Raw genomic sequence first — 16,544 nt, 5'->3', positions numbered from 1 at the left:
TAATGCTTATCTAGTGAGGTGTGGCTAATGCCTCTGTTTTATAGCTTACATGTTCTCTACAGCAAACATGAAAAATAACCTTTGGTCTCTTCCCATCTTCATGAGTTCTACTCCTGTTAATTGTTCACAAACACAGGTGACAGGTAAGACAGGTGGGCGTGGATTGAAAAAGAAGCACCAAAAAGAACAGAAGGACCCATTTTAAAAAAGGAAAGTTGAACAGAGTGCTAGACATAAGACAGATACTCCTGGTTAAAATACACCAAGTGCCAGTAACAAAGTATAAGAAGGCAAAAATGATGTTTCGGCTTTTGGGAACAACATTTCTCTTGAGTCAGCTGCTGTGGCACACTAGTGAAAACAAGTGTGGGAAAGATGAATATGTGATCAATGTAATGATACTAAATGACTTTGACTATCCAGTGACTTCAGAGAACTTAAAACCAATGGTAGAACTGGGGCTCAGAAAGGTGAATAAAATTCTGAAAGGTAAGGATGTTAACTGCATTGTTCTATAGTTTCAGTACTTAGGAAACCTTTAGCTATCAATTAATTATCTATAATTGATCAATACAGTTTAAACCAATGCTGTCATAGCAGCTTTTATGTGGGTTCAGGGTTGGTTTTAATGAAACATAATTCATCATATTTTTAAGCTATCGGTCACCTTTATTTAAAAATAAACATTTTGAAGCATAACATCAAAATACAATTTATATAATTTAATATCTTTAATAATGCAAAATATTTAATATAATAAAATGTTAATATTTGGTAGTGATACTAGAGCAGTTCCTAGATTACAGCACAATGTGACAAATATACAGGATAGCTGCTAATTTCTTTTCTCAAATTTATCTTATTGAGAATGCAATTCATGCTGTTCTTTCCTGGAGGATGATGTAACAATTTTTCTTTCATAGGATATCATTTGTAATTGATCTTACAACTGCTATATAGAAATGAAATAAATGTTGCATAATGCTTATGATAGTATGGAAAAGCAGACTATTTATGATGGGAATTTATTTCCAAATATTAGCAGGCTAGCAGCTTTGAAAACTTTGCTTGAAAATTTTGCAAATAAATTCTTTAGAGATCAGCATTTGCCTTAAATACTACTCAGCTATTGCTTAAAATATGACTAATATCGTTCAGGCTTCAAGTTGTATCCAGCTGTTTGGAAGACAGTTCTCTACCTGTAACTGAAACAAAACTTGCTACTTATCAAAAGAATGAGACAGAAAGTACAATAATAATAATTTCCATAGCACACTGGTAGAGTTCAATTAAAATTCCCATATTCTGTTCCATTTATTTCAAATATAGAAGATCTACAATGTATGTATGTACAGTAAGGGCACATAATACAATAAAAATAACTATAAAACCTTATTAAAATTATTGTAGTACATATTATTTTATTATTTTAAAATATTTTACAATTCAGTGGATTTTTATCATTCAAAATTTACCTTACAATTCATTATTATTTTTGTTATAGATAACAACGTTACTGTCAAAGTTAATGCTACATATGATGTATTCAACACATCTGTCTACTCCTCACAAGGGTGCCGCAGTAGCACTTGTGAAGGTGTGTCATTTGTTAGACAACTCATTGTGAGTATGATGAACTTTTATAGCCACATTTCCAGCTTTGACATGCTTTATAGTGACTTTATAGTGACTATTACGCTTCTTTCTCATATTATGTTTGACTAGCTTTATTTTCCCCTTATCTTTGCTAAATGCTGCTAATTTGTATAGATTTTTCTCTTTATTTTCAATATTTTTTATTTTTTTATTCAGAACATTAAAATACAAATTCTAAAAGGGAAAAAAGAAAATACAAAAACAAAACAAAACTAGATAAGACAAGACAAAAAGAGAGAAGAAAATAAATGTGCATAAAAAGAAATAAGCAAACATACACACAAGTTGTCTCCCTAGTTCAGACATGTCAAACACAAGGCCCAGGGGCCAGATCCGGCCCGCGAAGTGGTTTCATGCGGCCCGCAAAGCCATCCTGGAAACAGTGAGGGAACGGCCCCCACTGCCTTGGCCCTGGCCCAGAGACCCTCCTTCTGCCAGAGACCCTCAGATCTGTCCCACTCCTGCCCAGGCCCCCATAGGCCCCCTTGATGCGAATGATGTAGAGCTGGCCACGCCCACCCAGTAGGCCACGCCCACCCAGGCCATACCCACCCAGCCCCCTGAGGGCAACTGCAATGCTGATGCGGCCCTCAATGAAATTGAGTTTGACACCCCTGCCCTAGTTGAACACTGATAAATATATTTCAAGAATAATAGTCCCCACCCTTGCAAAAGGCACACAATTTATGAACTTCTACAACTCTGTTTACCCAACCCACTTGACCTGATATCTATCTACTATATAAAAAAGCATAGTTAACAGGTAACACCAACAGTAGAGTTAAACTTCAAGGCCCTCTGTTAACAGTTTGTTATTGCAGGGCTTTTCAATCTTTTCACCCATTGTACCACTTTTAGGATATGGCAACATCCGAGTACCACCAGTCGCCTAGCAAGGTGTCAAAAACTTGTTGACCAAAAAAAAAAAGGAAAAAAGTGATGAAGTACAGGTAGTCCTTGATTTACAACAGTTTGCTTAGTGACTGTTCGAAGTTACAATGGCACTGAAAAAAGTGCACCCCTAAGCCACCGCTGAGCAAGACACCTGCCTGCCCACCCGGTGGTGCTCTTCCTCCTGTCTGAGGTTTTCATTGTTGTCAGCATTTCTGTTGAGGATTGGCAGCGGGGGTGGGGTGTGGTGTTTGGTTTTTATTCCCCCCGTCTGCTGGGTGGTTGCAGCAGGTTTTGGTCACTTCACATGACCCTGAGACACTATGGCCATCATAGATATGAATCAGCTGCCAAGCATCTGAATGTAAATCACAAGATCCTGGAGATGCTGCAACATTCCAGCTGATTGGAATGTTGGGCTCAGCAGAAGTGCCAGGATCAGCGCTGAGCTCCAGCTAGAGCCTGGTGCTGATGCTGGCACTTCCACTGAGCCCTGACAGCCCTGCAGCTCCAGCCACCTCTTGCTCAGGCTTGTGCACTGCTGCCACTGGTTCAGCTCATTCCCCTCCCCTGCTACCACTTTTCTAGGTGCCAATGTACCACAGGTGGTAGCCATACCACTGGTTGAAAAGCCCTGTGTTATTGCATTTAACTCACACAATGGGTTCTAATCCACCCTAATCCACCACAACTGTTGTCTCTGGTCCATCCAGGATCAAATATTCTTGATTGATTCTTAATAATAAGTCTTTCCCTTAAAATTTTAACTGGATCATTCCCAACAATTGGATCCCATTCCTCAAAATCAGAAGTCTGTTGTGGATATTTCTACAGCATTCGTTGTTCAAAAAAAACATCCTACAGGTTGAAATGCATCTCTTAACATTTGTTTTCCAATGAGATATAATAAGTCCATTCCCCAATCTTCATTAATATCGTTTAAAAAATCCAGTTCATCACTCTTCACTTCTATCACCTCTGAGTCTTTAGAATCCATGCCCCTTTCAGCCTTTGCTAACCAGCCTGCTGTTTTCAAATATCTGTGCTATTATTATTGTATTTTTAAAACAGCGGTAACTTTTTAAATGTGAAAAAACAAAATGCATGACTCTGATAATTACTTGAGGATATGACAAATGATAAAATGTTAAAGTCAATAACCAATTGCCAAAGAGGGAGCAAAGGATCTCTTCATTCATCAAAAATCTAATACAAAGAATAAACAATGTTGACTATACTATCACTGATAGTTAACATTCTGTCTCCATTTTGGAAGAGGATCTAACGTACAAGAGTTACTCATGGATTGCTTGTTTTTCACAACCTTCTCTCAAATCATTTCTGGAAATTAATATAGAATCTTGAAAATTCCTCTGGACAGACTTGATAGATTTACTTTTGCAAGGTTCAAATAATTTTTCACAAATAATTTTCAAAATATGCATAGCCCTACCAGCTAGTATAGTTTAATTAAATTCTAAACATATAAAAATATTGCTACAGGATATGATGTTGAGCTCCAACAAGTGAGAAGGGAGTAAAGACTGACAAGCCCTCTGGAGACAGCTGGTCAGCCTTTGCTAACCAGCCTGCTGTTTTCAAATATCTGTGCTATTATTATTGTATTTTTAAAACAGCGGTAACTTTTTAAATGTGAAGAAACAAAATGCATGACTCTGATAATTACTTGAGGATATGACAAATGATAAAATGTTAAAGTCAATAACCAATTGCCAAAGAGGGAGCAAAGGATCTCTTCATTCATCAAAAATCTAATACAAAGAATAAACAATGTTGACTATACTATCACTGATAGTTAACATTCTGTCTCCATTTTGGAAGAGGATCTAACGTACAAGAGTTACTCATGGATTGCTTGTTTTTCACAACCTTCTCTCAAATCATTTCTGGAAATTAATATAGAATCTTGAAAATTCCTCTGGACAGACTTGATAGATTTACTTTTGCAAGGTTCAAATAATTTTTCACAAATAATTTTCAAAATATGCATAGCCCTACCAGCTAGTATAGTTTAATTAAATTCTAAACATATAAAAATATTGCTACAGGATATGATGTTGAGCTCCAACAAGTGAGAAGGGAGTAAAGACTGACAAGCCCTCTGGAGACATCCTGAAAAAGGACCTTTTCCTTCCACCCCAGCAGAATCAGAGCCAAAATTAGAAGCCTTTTTTCCCCCTTCCTAGTGTTTTTCCCAAGGTGCTGCTTTTTCAAATCAATCAAATATTGATGTGTTATTTGTGGCAGAAATTTATCAACCAGCTTGTGACCCAACATTGAGAGAGTCACCCAGCTAGTTTTCATGCCTAAGGTATAATTAGAACACATGTCTCCTGGTTTCTAGCCTGGTGTCATAATAATAATAATAATAATAATAATAATAATAATAATAATAATAATAATAATAATAATAATAACAACAACAACAACAACAACAACAACAACAACAATAATAATAATAATAATAATAATAATAATAATAATAATAATACAATACATTTTAAGGAGATACCTGGTTGATACCTAGAATGCTGGCAGCAAACCGTGTCAACCATTAGTGCCAGTCAATTTGAGTGTTCATGAGTTTCATGTTTAATGAATAAAAGTTATATAATAATAATAAAGTTGGAAGGGACCTTGGAGGTCATCTAGTTTCCTGCTCAGGCAGGAAACCCTATACCATTTCGGACAAATGGCTATCCAGTCTCTTCTTAAAAGCTTTCAGTATTGGAGCATTCACCACTTCTGGAAGCAGGTTTTTCCACTGGTTAATTGTTCTAACTGTCAGGAAGTTTCTCCTTAGTTCTTGGTTGCTTCTCTCCTTGATTAGTTTCCATCCGTTGCTTCTTGTCCTGCCTTCGGGCACTTTGGAAAATAGCTTGACTCCCTCTTCTTTGTGGCAGCCCCTGAGATATTGGAACACTGCTATCATGTCCCCACTCATCCTTCTCTTCATTAAACTTGACATACCCAATTCCAGCAGCTGTTCCTTATGTTTTAGCCTCCAGTCCCTTAAACATCTTTGTTGCTCTTCTCTGTACTCTTTCTAGAGTCTCAATGTCTTCTTTACATCGTGGTGACCAAAACTGGATGCAGTATTCCAAGTGTGGCCTTACCAAGGCATTGTAAAGTAGTATTAATACTTCACGTGATCTTGTTAATGTAATCTGTTAATGCAGCCTAGCACTGTGTTGGCTTTTTTGATAGCTGCAGCACACTGCTGGCTCATATTTAAGTGATTGTCCATTAGGACTCCGAGATCCCTCTAATAGTTACTACTATTGAGCAAGGTACCCCCTATACTATACCTGTACATTTGGTTTTTCTTGCCTAAATGTAGAACCTTAGTTTTTTCACCAATGAATTTCATTTTGTTAGATAGTGCCCAGTGTTCAAATCTGTCCAGATGCTCCTGTATCTTACACCTGTCTTCTGTAGTGTTGGGTATTCCTGTCAGCTTGGTGTCGTCTGCAAATTTGATGACTTCCCCATCTATCCCCTCATCTAAATTGTTGATGAAGATGTTAAAGAGCACTGGGCACAGAATAGAGCCCTGGGGCACCCCACTACTCACTTCCCTCCATGTAGATGCGGTTCCATTGAGGACTAGACGCTGAGTGCGGCTGGTCAGCCAGCTACAAATCCATCTGGTGGTGATGCTGCCCAACCCACATTTTTCCATCTTATCAATTAGTAGGTTGTGATCTACTCTATCAAATGCCTTACTGAAGTCCAAGTAAATTATATCCACAGCATTCCTCTGATCTACTAATTTTGTTACTTGGTTAAAGAAGGCAATAAAATTTGTCTGGCATGATCTGTTTTTGACAAACCCATGTTGGCATTTAGTAATGACTTTGCCTCTAGGTTTTTGCTGAATCATTGTTTGATTATCATTTCCAGAATCTTCCCAGGTATTGAGGTCAGGCTGATAGGTCTGTAATTTCCTGGATCTATTTTTTTCCCTTTTTTGAAGATGGGAACTACATCAGCTCTTTTCCAGTCCTCTGGTATTTCCCCAGTGCTCCAGGATCTTTGAAAAATATAGTTCAGTGGTTCTGAGATCACATCTGCCAGTTCCTTGAGAACCTTGGGGTGTAATCCATCTGGTCCTGTTGATTTGAACTCGTCTAGGCTGGACAGGTGCTCACTTACCATTTTCTTGCCTATCTTAACTTGTGTTTCTATTCTGTTTTTTATGGCACTCTTTTTGATAGGTTGGTCTGTTTTTTTTCCCTTTGTGTAAAGACAGATGCAAAAAATGAGTTAAATAGTTCTGCTTTCTCCCTGTTGCTTGTCACCTTCTTGCCACTTTCACCCACTAATGGACGAATCATTTCCTTAACTTTTTTCTTGTTTTTTACATGTTGAAAAAAGCTTTTTTTGTTATTTTTGAGTTTGGTCACAAGCCTTAGTTCATTCTGAGCCTTAGGTTTTCTCACTTCATCTTTGCAGGCTCAGGCTATTTGCTGATATTCTGACTTAGTTATGTGCCCCTCTTTCTACTTTCTATACGTCCTTTTTATCTTTCAATTTATCAGAGAGTTCTTTATGCAGCCATGCTGGTTTCTTTTGAGAGCTGTTATTTTTCCTCTTTGTTGGTATTGTGCTAGACTGGGCTTTTATTATATCACTGTTGAAAATTTCCCAAGCTTCTTGAGTTGTTTATCCCTTGAAGATTCTCATCCATGGAATCCTTCCCAAGCCCTCTCTAAGTTTATTGAAATTAGCTCTCTTAAAGTCCAACAGTCTAGTTTGACTGTGTTCTGTTGCTTGTGCTTCCATAATGTTGAATTCCAGTATTGCATCATCACTTCCTCCCAAGGTTCCTGTAGCTTCAAAACCTTCTATAATTTCATCTCTGTTAGTGAGAATTAGATCCAAAATGGCTAATCCCCTAGTTCCCTTCTCCACTTTTTGGAAGACAAAGTTGTCTGCTAGGTTTGTCAGGAATCTGTTTGATCTTCCACTTGGAGAAGAGTTTGTCTCCCAGTTGATGTCAGGGTAATTAAAGTCTCCCATTAATCACTAGACTAAACTGGTTGTCTGTATTTGAAGCCTTAAATCCAAGAGAGTAATGACAGCATCACAGCATCAGCATTCTGATTGAATGGCTCAGTTCAATAAGGTGAGAAATAAGATCTGCTGGGGAAGAGCCTTAGAATCAGGTGCCAGTCTTGGATGAGATGGCAGGAGAATTATTTGTTTATAGAAGGGGAAGTTACATGTCAGGTTGCTCAAACACACTTCTATGTGTACCTATTTGATTCAAAATCTAGCTAGCCCAGTTAGATTTGCATTCATTCCATATGTGACACCAACGGATTATACTTTGTTTGCCTATTCTCCACATACTGCATAAGATGAAATGTTCCTCAACATATGTTTCTGCCTTTTTTGTTTGTTTTGAATGGAGCTTGCATGTTCCATCTTTCATATATGTTACTTCATTTAAGTACAGGTCATAAAGCTAAGCATTATCACTATTCCATGGCATCTTATAATGATTTGCACCATGCTAATTGTAAGACATTATCACATTATTCAATGATAAATGCAGTTATACATAGCTGCCCGTCTTAAGAGACACAATTTTGAGTGGCTCACAATTGCAGTAGAAAACAAAGCTCCATTAAAACAATAAAAACACAACCTGGTGCCATAACCATTTTTCTTCAGAGCAACTTCATCCTTTTCAGATTTCAACTCATCTTACTCCATTGATTAATGACCTTCCTGAGCTCAATAGGGTTGGAGCTACTTTAATCTTGTAGTGGGCCGTGCTGTTCCAGAGAAGGGAGACAACAGCTGAGAAGACTTGCTTTAATGGCTCATAAAGTGACACTTCATTAGAGTAGGGATTCCAAAACAGCCATCTGTTCCAGTCTTCTGCTGGACAGAAACTACTGGGAGCAAGAAATTTTGAAGATATGTGGTATGAGCAAAGTTGAGCTTTAAAAGTGACAACCAGCACCTTGAACTGCTCCTAGAAGCCTCTTGAAGTAAAGGCACTAGGAGCAAAACAAGGAATGTCCATAACTTCTTAAGATGTAGCTTCAGGATGGTGTGTAAGGACCGTTCCATTTAAAGCATATAATAGTAATCTGGTCAAGAGGTAATTAAAACATGAGAGAAAACAGGACCTCTTATCCAGTAATGGCTATAACTAGCACACTTGATGAAGTTGTGTAGAGACACATTCTAATATCTTTATTTTGATCTTTTATATTATAGACCTATAAAAATCTAGGGTGTGTTGTCCTGGGTCCTGCATGTTCATTTGCTACATATCAGATGGTCTCGTAAGTATCAACCAATACTGGTAATCCTCGACTTAGACCATTCATTTGGCGATTGTCCAAAATTATTATGGTGGTGAGAAAAGTGATTTATGACTAGTCCCCACTCTTATGACCATCACAGAATCCTTATGGATATGTGATCTCAATTGAATGCGTGGCAACCAGCATGTATTTACAATGATTGCAGCATCATTTGTGACCTTCCCAGCTGGCTTCCAAGAAACAAAGTCAATGGGAAAACCACCAGGGAAGTTTGCAAACCATAATCATGTAATGTCTTGTTTAACAAATGTGATGATTTGCTTAACAATCATGATCACATGATAATGACTGCACCACTTAATAATGAATTCTCCAGTCCTACTTATGGTCATAAGTCAAGGAATGTCTGTATTTGAATAAGATTAAAATATTGAATTAACTTGTTACATGTTTAAAAGTTTAGGAGATTCATGTATCAAATATTATACTTTCAGATCCTTTCTCAGCTTACATTTTCTTATGCTGTTGTAAGCTACTTGAGTCTGCAAGATTCAGCAGCATACCCAGTTTAATAAATAATAATATTTTTATTCCGATTGTAGTAAATATTCCATAGGAAATTACATTTTTGACTGAAAGCACTGGAACTTGCTAATAGACTAGAGTTGCTATGGTGTTGGCCTTGTGCAGGGGTAGGCAACCTCGGCTCTTTTATGACTCATGGACTTCAACTCCCAGAATTCCTGAGTCAGCATAGTCCATGAGTCATAAAAGAGCCAAGGTTGCCTACCCCTGGCCTTGTGTATAAATATAACAGCTATTAAAAATTAGATATCAGCAAAGAAATATAGATAATCTTTGCTGCTTTCTATAATTGTCCATATTTCTGAGGCCCAGACCTGGTAACCTTAGAACACAGGTATATTGACAGCAATTTGTCCAGTCATTCTCCACGCCCAATATCTATTCATGAAATATTCAGTATACATAAGAGGAAAAATAAACAACTTTTAAAAAATTAGGATAAAACTCTAAGGATGCCCTCTTTCAAAGTAGCCCCCAAGGAGTGTGTGCCCTCTGGTTGAATCCTGACTGATGGGTAATAGAACAATAGATGGGAGGAGGACAGGACCTTAATTTTGTGAATGGCATTGATAGCTGTCTAACTGATTGAAAGACTCAACTGAAGCAGTCCACACTGTAACTTTTACTATAAGAACTACTTGTGTAATTTACTAAATCATTTGTCTAAAAGAAACAGCTTTATTTTGATTTTTTATTGATTTTAAGCTTATGTCAAATTGAAGAGTATTACAAGTGTGACTCCCATTACTTCTATTAACTGATAGCAATAGCGGCCATGGTGAGATCATTTGGTTATTATTTATTTTCTAGAGTAAATCATGTATCTGATTTCCCTCTAATTTCCGTTGGGAGTTTTGGTTTGTCTTGTGACTTCAAAGAAAACTTAATAAGGATGTTAACACCAACTAGGAAAGTGACCTACTTCTTGATTGATTTTTGGAAAAATTCCAATTTGCCATTCAAAACTAATGTATGGGAAACAGTTTATGTCTATAGGAAGAATGACATCAATGAAGATTGCTACTGGTAAGAAACTTTCAAGCTATCATTTTGAAATTCAGTGTATTTTTAAATGCAACATTCATCCGTGCAAGGATCCAGTTTAAGTCTTATCAATTTTATTTATTTATTTATTTGTTGTTGTTTTTGTTATTGTTAAGATTTAATCTTCAATTTGATTCACAGTCTGGAACTGGTAAAAACTTAACAGTTCAAGTCCTAACCAAGGACCTAAGAGCTATTAAGGTAACGTCTGAATATATAGGCAGTTCCGAGTAATGTGGTTTTTTGCAAAGTCAGAATATTCAGGTCTAATAAGTTCAAAATTTCCATGTATCTTGGCAACCCTTTGAGTATTGCTCCAAGGGCTCCAATTACTATTGGTACAACCATTGATTTTTTCCTCCACAATCGCTCAACTTCAATTTGCAGATCGTGGTATTTTATTATTTTTTCTAGTTGCTTCCACAATAATGATGTCAGGCATGTTGTGGGCCAGATGTTTGTCTGTTTGGATTCGAAAGTCTCACAAGATCTTGAGCTGTTCAATTTCAAGAACTTTGTCAATTTGGCGTTTCCAGTAATTTTTGCTACCTTCGAACCAAACTTTTGGAAAAGCTTCCAATGTATGATTTTGGCAACTTGATTATGACATTGTAGATAATCCATCCATGAGATTTTGATGCAGGCACTGATAAGAAGATTCACTGTTTCATTTTTCTCACTGCATAAGCGACATTTGCTGTTATTACTGACATGTTGACTTTTTGCTTTCATGGAATTGGTCTGCAAGGCTTGTTCTTAGGCAACCAAAATGAAACCTTCAATTTCTTTCTTCAGCACCCCTGATTTCAGCCAGCTCCATGTTAGTTTTGTATCTGCCTTCCCTTCAATGTCCTTCAGGTATTAACTGTGCATAGGTTTATTTTTCCAGTTAGAAACTCGATGCTCAATTGTTTCCTTTTGATATTCTGCTTTCAATCTTGTTCTTTTCAAGAGGTTCCCTTATTCACCTCCTTCAGCAGAACTCTTTTGTTTTTTTAATGTAGTCATTTAACCCTTGTTTTTTCTCTTCCACAGTTTGTTTCACCTGTAAGAGTCCTCTGCCACCCTGAGATCTAGGCAAGTACAATCGATCAATATCACTTTTTGGGTGCAGAGGATGGTGATTTGTCATTAGTTTTCTTGTCTTTTGATCCAAGTTATCAAGTTCTAGCTGAGTCCAATCAATTATTCCAGCTGACTGTCCATTTATTAATTGCCTTTATGATATTTCCTCCACTCAGCTTTGATCTTAAGATTTTTCTGGGCTCACTTTATGTATTTTGTTGAAGTAGCTTTCTTGACTTGATTGTGCAATAGGTCAGAAGCTTCCAAAACTCCTAAGTACTTGTACCCTTCTTCTGGTGTTATTGCTTTTGTCAGCTCTTCATTGTCAAGTTCAAATCTATCATCTTCAACCATTTTTCCTGCCTTAACAGCAATTGTTGCACATTTGTCAATGTCAAATTGCATTTCAACATCTCTGCTAAACTCCTCAGTGCTTTTCAGCAGTGAGCTCAGTTCACTTTTGTTTTTCCGAACAGTTTTAAAATATTCATGTAGAGCAAATAGGAAATTTTCAAGCCTTTTTAAGCTAATTCATAGCCACAGTTTGTTTTGCTCAAAATGCTTGCTAGTGGTGCCATTGAATGTACAAATAACAGAGGTGACAATGAGTCACCTTGGAAAATTCCTCATTTGATTTCAACTTCACCAAGTTCTTCTCCACAGGCCATCAATTTAGTTTGCCACAGCTTCATGGAAGTCTTCAGGAATTTCTGGATGTTGCTGCTAATTCCAAAAATGTCTAAGCATTGTGGAACAGAATGAAATGCTTTCTTATAATCAATCCAGGCCATGAACAAATTTGTTCATCTTTTCTTTGAATTCTTCAAAACCAGTTTATCAATCATTAGTTTGTCTTTTGTCCCTTTTGAATTTTTGCACCACCCTTTCTTTTCTACAGGCAGCAAATCCTTGTTTTCTAGATATCCATAAATACCTGCAAGTATTATTATAGTAAGATAGTTGTTGTTGTTGTTATCATCATCATCATCATCATCATCATCATCATCATCATCATCATCATCACAGTCAGCCAAATGTTCAAACTGGTTTTGGTATTTTGTCTACATATCGAGTCCTTCCCATGGACTCTGGATGTTTGATGGTGTTACAGATATTGTCACAGGATGGAAGCTGTTCCCAGTAAAGCCACCTTTTGCAATTGACTGATGGGGATTTGTCAATGCCAATGGTGTTCAAGCGGTGCTCCAGTTGTTTTGGGATTGCACCAAGGCACCTATTACTATAGGTACTACCCTTGCTTGCCTTTGCCACAATCTTTCTATTTCTATTTGTAGGTCTTTGTATTTTGTTATCTTCTCCAGTTCTTTCTCATCTATTCTGCTGTCTCCAGGCACTGCCAAGTCCACTATCCAGACTTTTTGTCTTTCTTATTGACAATTGTTAAGTCCAGGGTGTTATGTGACAGATGCCTGTCTGTTTTAATTCTAAAGTCCCAGAGCAATTTAACTTCTTCATTTTCTATGACCTTCTTCATTTTATGATCCCAACAGTTCTTGCTTGCAGGCAAATGATATTTCTTGCAGATCTCTCAATGCACCATTGTTGCTACTTTGTCATGCCATTGTTTGTAGTTAGTCTGGGGAATCTTCTTGCCACAGCTAACCAGATTTTTGTTGTTGTTGCTGCTGTTATTATGTATATGCTGCTTATCTTGCAGTTCAAGGTGACTCTGCAGTTCAAGGTGACTCAAGCTTATGATGTAATAAAGCATATGGATATAAAAACAATTATAAATATAAAAACAGATAAAAATTACAAACGATTAAAACAACTAAAAAAACCCCATGGGTTTAGAGCAGAGAGGTAGTGGTGACTTTTGTATTACTACACTAGCCACCTCTAGACAACAGCTTCTTCTCAGAGCCCTGTGCCAACTGCACAGCTAAGTTATGAGGCATTACCTGAAGGCCAGGCGAAGGGGGAAAATCTCATTCCTCAGCAAGATATTCCAAAGAGTGGGGGCCATGGCAGAAAAGGCTCTTCTACTGGATACCATCCACTGCAATACCTTGGCTGATGTGGGAATGCAGTAAACCTCATCTGCCAGTACAAGTGGGTCAAGCTAATCCCATTGGGGAAAGATGGCTCCTCAAATATTCTGGACCTATAACCAAACGGGCTTTAAAGGCAATGACCAATAGCTTGAATAGGATCCAGAAGCAGATTGACAAACAGTACAGCTTGTGTAACAGTGGTGTTACCTGTATCACCAGAGGGGCCTCCACAACTGTCTGCACTGCTGCATTCTGGACCAATTGTAGCTTCTGAATACTCTTCAAGAGTACCCCCAGGTAAGGTGTGTTACACTAATCCAAACGGAAGTTGACCAGGCATGAGTGATTGAGTGCAGAACCTCACAACCCAAAAAAGAATGCAGTTGATGCACAACCCAAAGATGTGTAAAGGCTGTCCAGGAGTCACGAGTCTAACTCCTTCTTCCCTGGACAAAATGTAACTTATGTTAGCCAAAAGTATCCTAGGGAGTAAAAGGGATCTGTAGGAGCCTTCTGACTAAAAAGATGTTTTGTGTGGGCTTGGATAATAAGATAGGCAGCATATCAATTTTTATATAGGTAGATGACAGATAGAAATAGCAACAGCACTTATATACCACTTCACAGTGCTTTACAGCCCTCTTTAAGCGGTTTACAGAATCAGCATATTGTCTCCAATAATCTGGGTCCTCATTTTACCAATTTGGAAGGATGGAAGGCTGAGTCAACCCTGAGCCTGGTGAGATGCGAACTGCTGACCTGCTGGCAGTCAGCAGAAGTAGCCTGCAGTACTGCATTCTAACCACTGCACCACCATGGCAGAGAGAGAGAGAGAGAGAGAGAGAGAGAGAGAGAGAGAGAGAGAGAGAGAGAGAGAGAGAGAGAGAGAGAGAGAGAGATGTACACTACACACACACACACACACACACACACACACACACACACACACACACAGAGGCACCACGACAAGAAGAAAGATCCATAGGTACAGAAGTAAATTGCAAGGGTTGAAACATACTATAGTCATAACTTACAATGATATAAAGCTATACATTATGTACTCAATTATGTGATACAGAGTTAAAAATGTTACACATGAAAGCATTAAGATATATGGCATGAATATTCAGAACAGTACAGATAGTCCTCACTTAACATCCTGTTGCTTAGTGACCATTCAGAGTTAGTACAAACCTTCGTAGAGCTACTTACAACTCAGTCTCTTGAGTACTAATGACATCCCCCCCCCAGATCTATTTCATTTCCGGGCTCAATTATGGTCAAGGACTGCCTATTATATGACTGAATGAGAAAGAGAAAGCATCCCTTCCCATTTTTAAAAGTAAGGTTAATATGATGGAAGCCTATGGTTGTTATGGATTTTGCAATAGAGATATAATAAATGTTGATGCACATGAAATGTTATTTTTTAGAGATGTGCACTGCTTAAAATTTGGAGGAATTTGATACCACAACATTATCTTTCTTACACGGAATATTTTTCTAAACATTATGCAACTGTCAAATATTAATTTTCCTATTATTTCTTATTCCAATCCCAGGTATATGAATGCGCTAGATGCTTCAACTACAGATATCTCACAATACATGAAATTCAAGGAAATTATAAGGAGCCCAGAAGACCTGCAAAAGATTGTGACAAGTTCAATTCGAAAAAGCAATGGTAAGACCTAGTATCTGGAATCCACAGGTCTAGGTAGACTGGGCCATGAAATCAATTTTGAGGATGCCTAATACTACTTTTATTGAGATTGATTATAATAACAGTATCTATCAAGTTCCCCTCCTCCTCTTCCTCCTCCTCCTCCTCCTGCTACTGCCACTAACTGCGGGGTTGCCTGTCTAAACTGCTTCCAAACATACTGTAATCTTATAGCTTGTTCTAAAAGCTTGGTGTTGTGCAGCCAGAATTACCCCCTCTGTCCTTTCTTCAACTTCTCTGCTCTTAGCCATTGTCAAATTTTGTTATTGTCTCTCTGCCTGCTATTTTTTTTTTAATGTACTGGCCATGTCTTGCCATGTCGCTTTTCTGTTCTTTATTTGGTCTTTCTTGTGTGACTATTTGGTTGCTCCAGGAATCAGTAAGCCTTCCTGGTATACTAGCTTTTTCACTGTCCTTCAGATATTTTTCTAATGCCTTTTTTCCCAATCATATGATGTACTTGCAACATTCCATGCCCACCTATTTCCTTAGTAAGTAGAGTCTGTCAACATTGCTGCAGGAATGAAGGGCATGATCCATTGTCATTATTTTCGTGGACTTTCTATCCAGGGCTTTAGTTCTGCCTGAGTCCAGTCCACTATTCCAACTGTCTGTCTGATGTCTTTTCAGCTGATTTTTAATTTGTGCACTCAGATTGGTTCTGCTGCAAATACTCTGATTGTGATGGTTTCTGGAGCTACAATAATTTCATAATCTATAATTACATGTGAAAGGTAAAGGTTTCTCTGCCCAGTTATGTCTGGCTCCAGGCTATGGTGCTCATCTCTATTTTTTGGCCGAGGGAGCCAGCATTGTCTGAAGACATTTTCTGTGGTCATGCAAAGATGCCTTATTCACTGAGCTGGCAGAACTACTGATGAGGGTGGAAACTATCAAAGCAGACTTGGACTGCTTTGACAAGTTTTAAATATATAATCCCTCTTCATCTCTCTTTATGACCATCAATACTCTTTGAAACTCTGTTTAGTTTTCCCTCTAGATGCTTCATCTCCCACCACACAAAACAAAATAACTTGGAACTTCTAGAAACTTTTTACAATGGGTCACACATGATCAAACCTGTGCAATTTTTTTCTTCCATTTTAACTTTCATGTAATTAATATTCCTACTCACAAAACAAACAGGCTAACACTTTTTCATGCAAGATAGAATATTGTGTTCCTTACGTTCATCTTCAGCCTCAGTTTGAAAAGACCAATAAGACATTGAGAGTTAGAAGGCATATAGATCACTCCTCA

General features: G+C 37.7%; 1 protein-coding gene across 1 annotated transcript in view; it reads left to right on the top strand.

Annotated features, from left to right (window-relative positions):
- Positions 1-296: 296 nt before the first annotated feature.
- GUCY2C (guanylate cyclase 2C) overlaps positions 297-16,544 on the top strand; it is a gene marked incomplete at its 5' end in the record, with an annotated part of 81,281 nt that continues 65,033 nt past the window's right edge. The window contains 5 exons of the mRNA XM_083365362.1: positions 297-489; positions 1,505-1,623; positions 8,803-8,870; positions 10,248-10,463; positions 15,124-15,245. Coding sequence (XP_083221488.1) covers positions 297-489; positions 1,505-1,623; positions 8,803-8,870; positions 10,248-10,463; positions 15,124-15,245 — 718 coding nt within the window. The remainder of the gene's footprint in view (positions 490-1,504; positions 1,624-8,802; positions 8,871-10,247; positions 10,464-15,123; positions 15,246-16,544) is intronic.

This window comes from Vipera ursinii, assembly GCF_947247035.1.
Source record: "Vipera ursinii genome assembly, chromosome: 6".
Lineage (NCBI taxonomy): Eukaryota > Metazoa > Chordata > Lepidosauria > Squamata > Viperidae > Vipera > Vipera ursinii.
The sequence above is the reverse complement of the archived record's forward strand: the minus strand, read 5'-3'. Positions and strand labels throughout refer to the sequence as shown.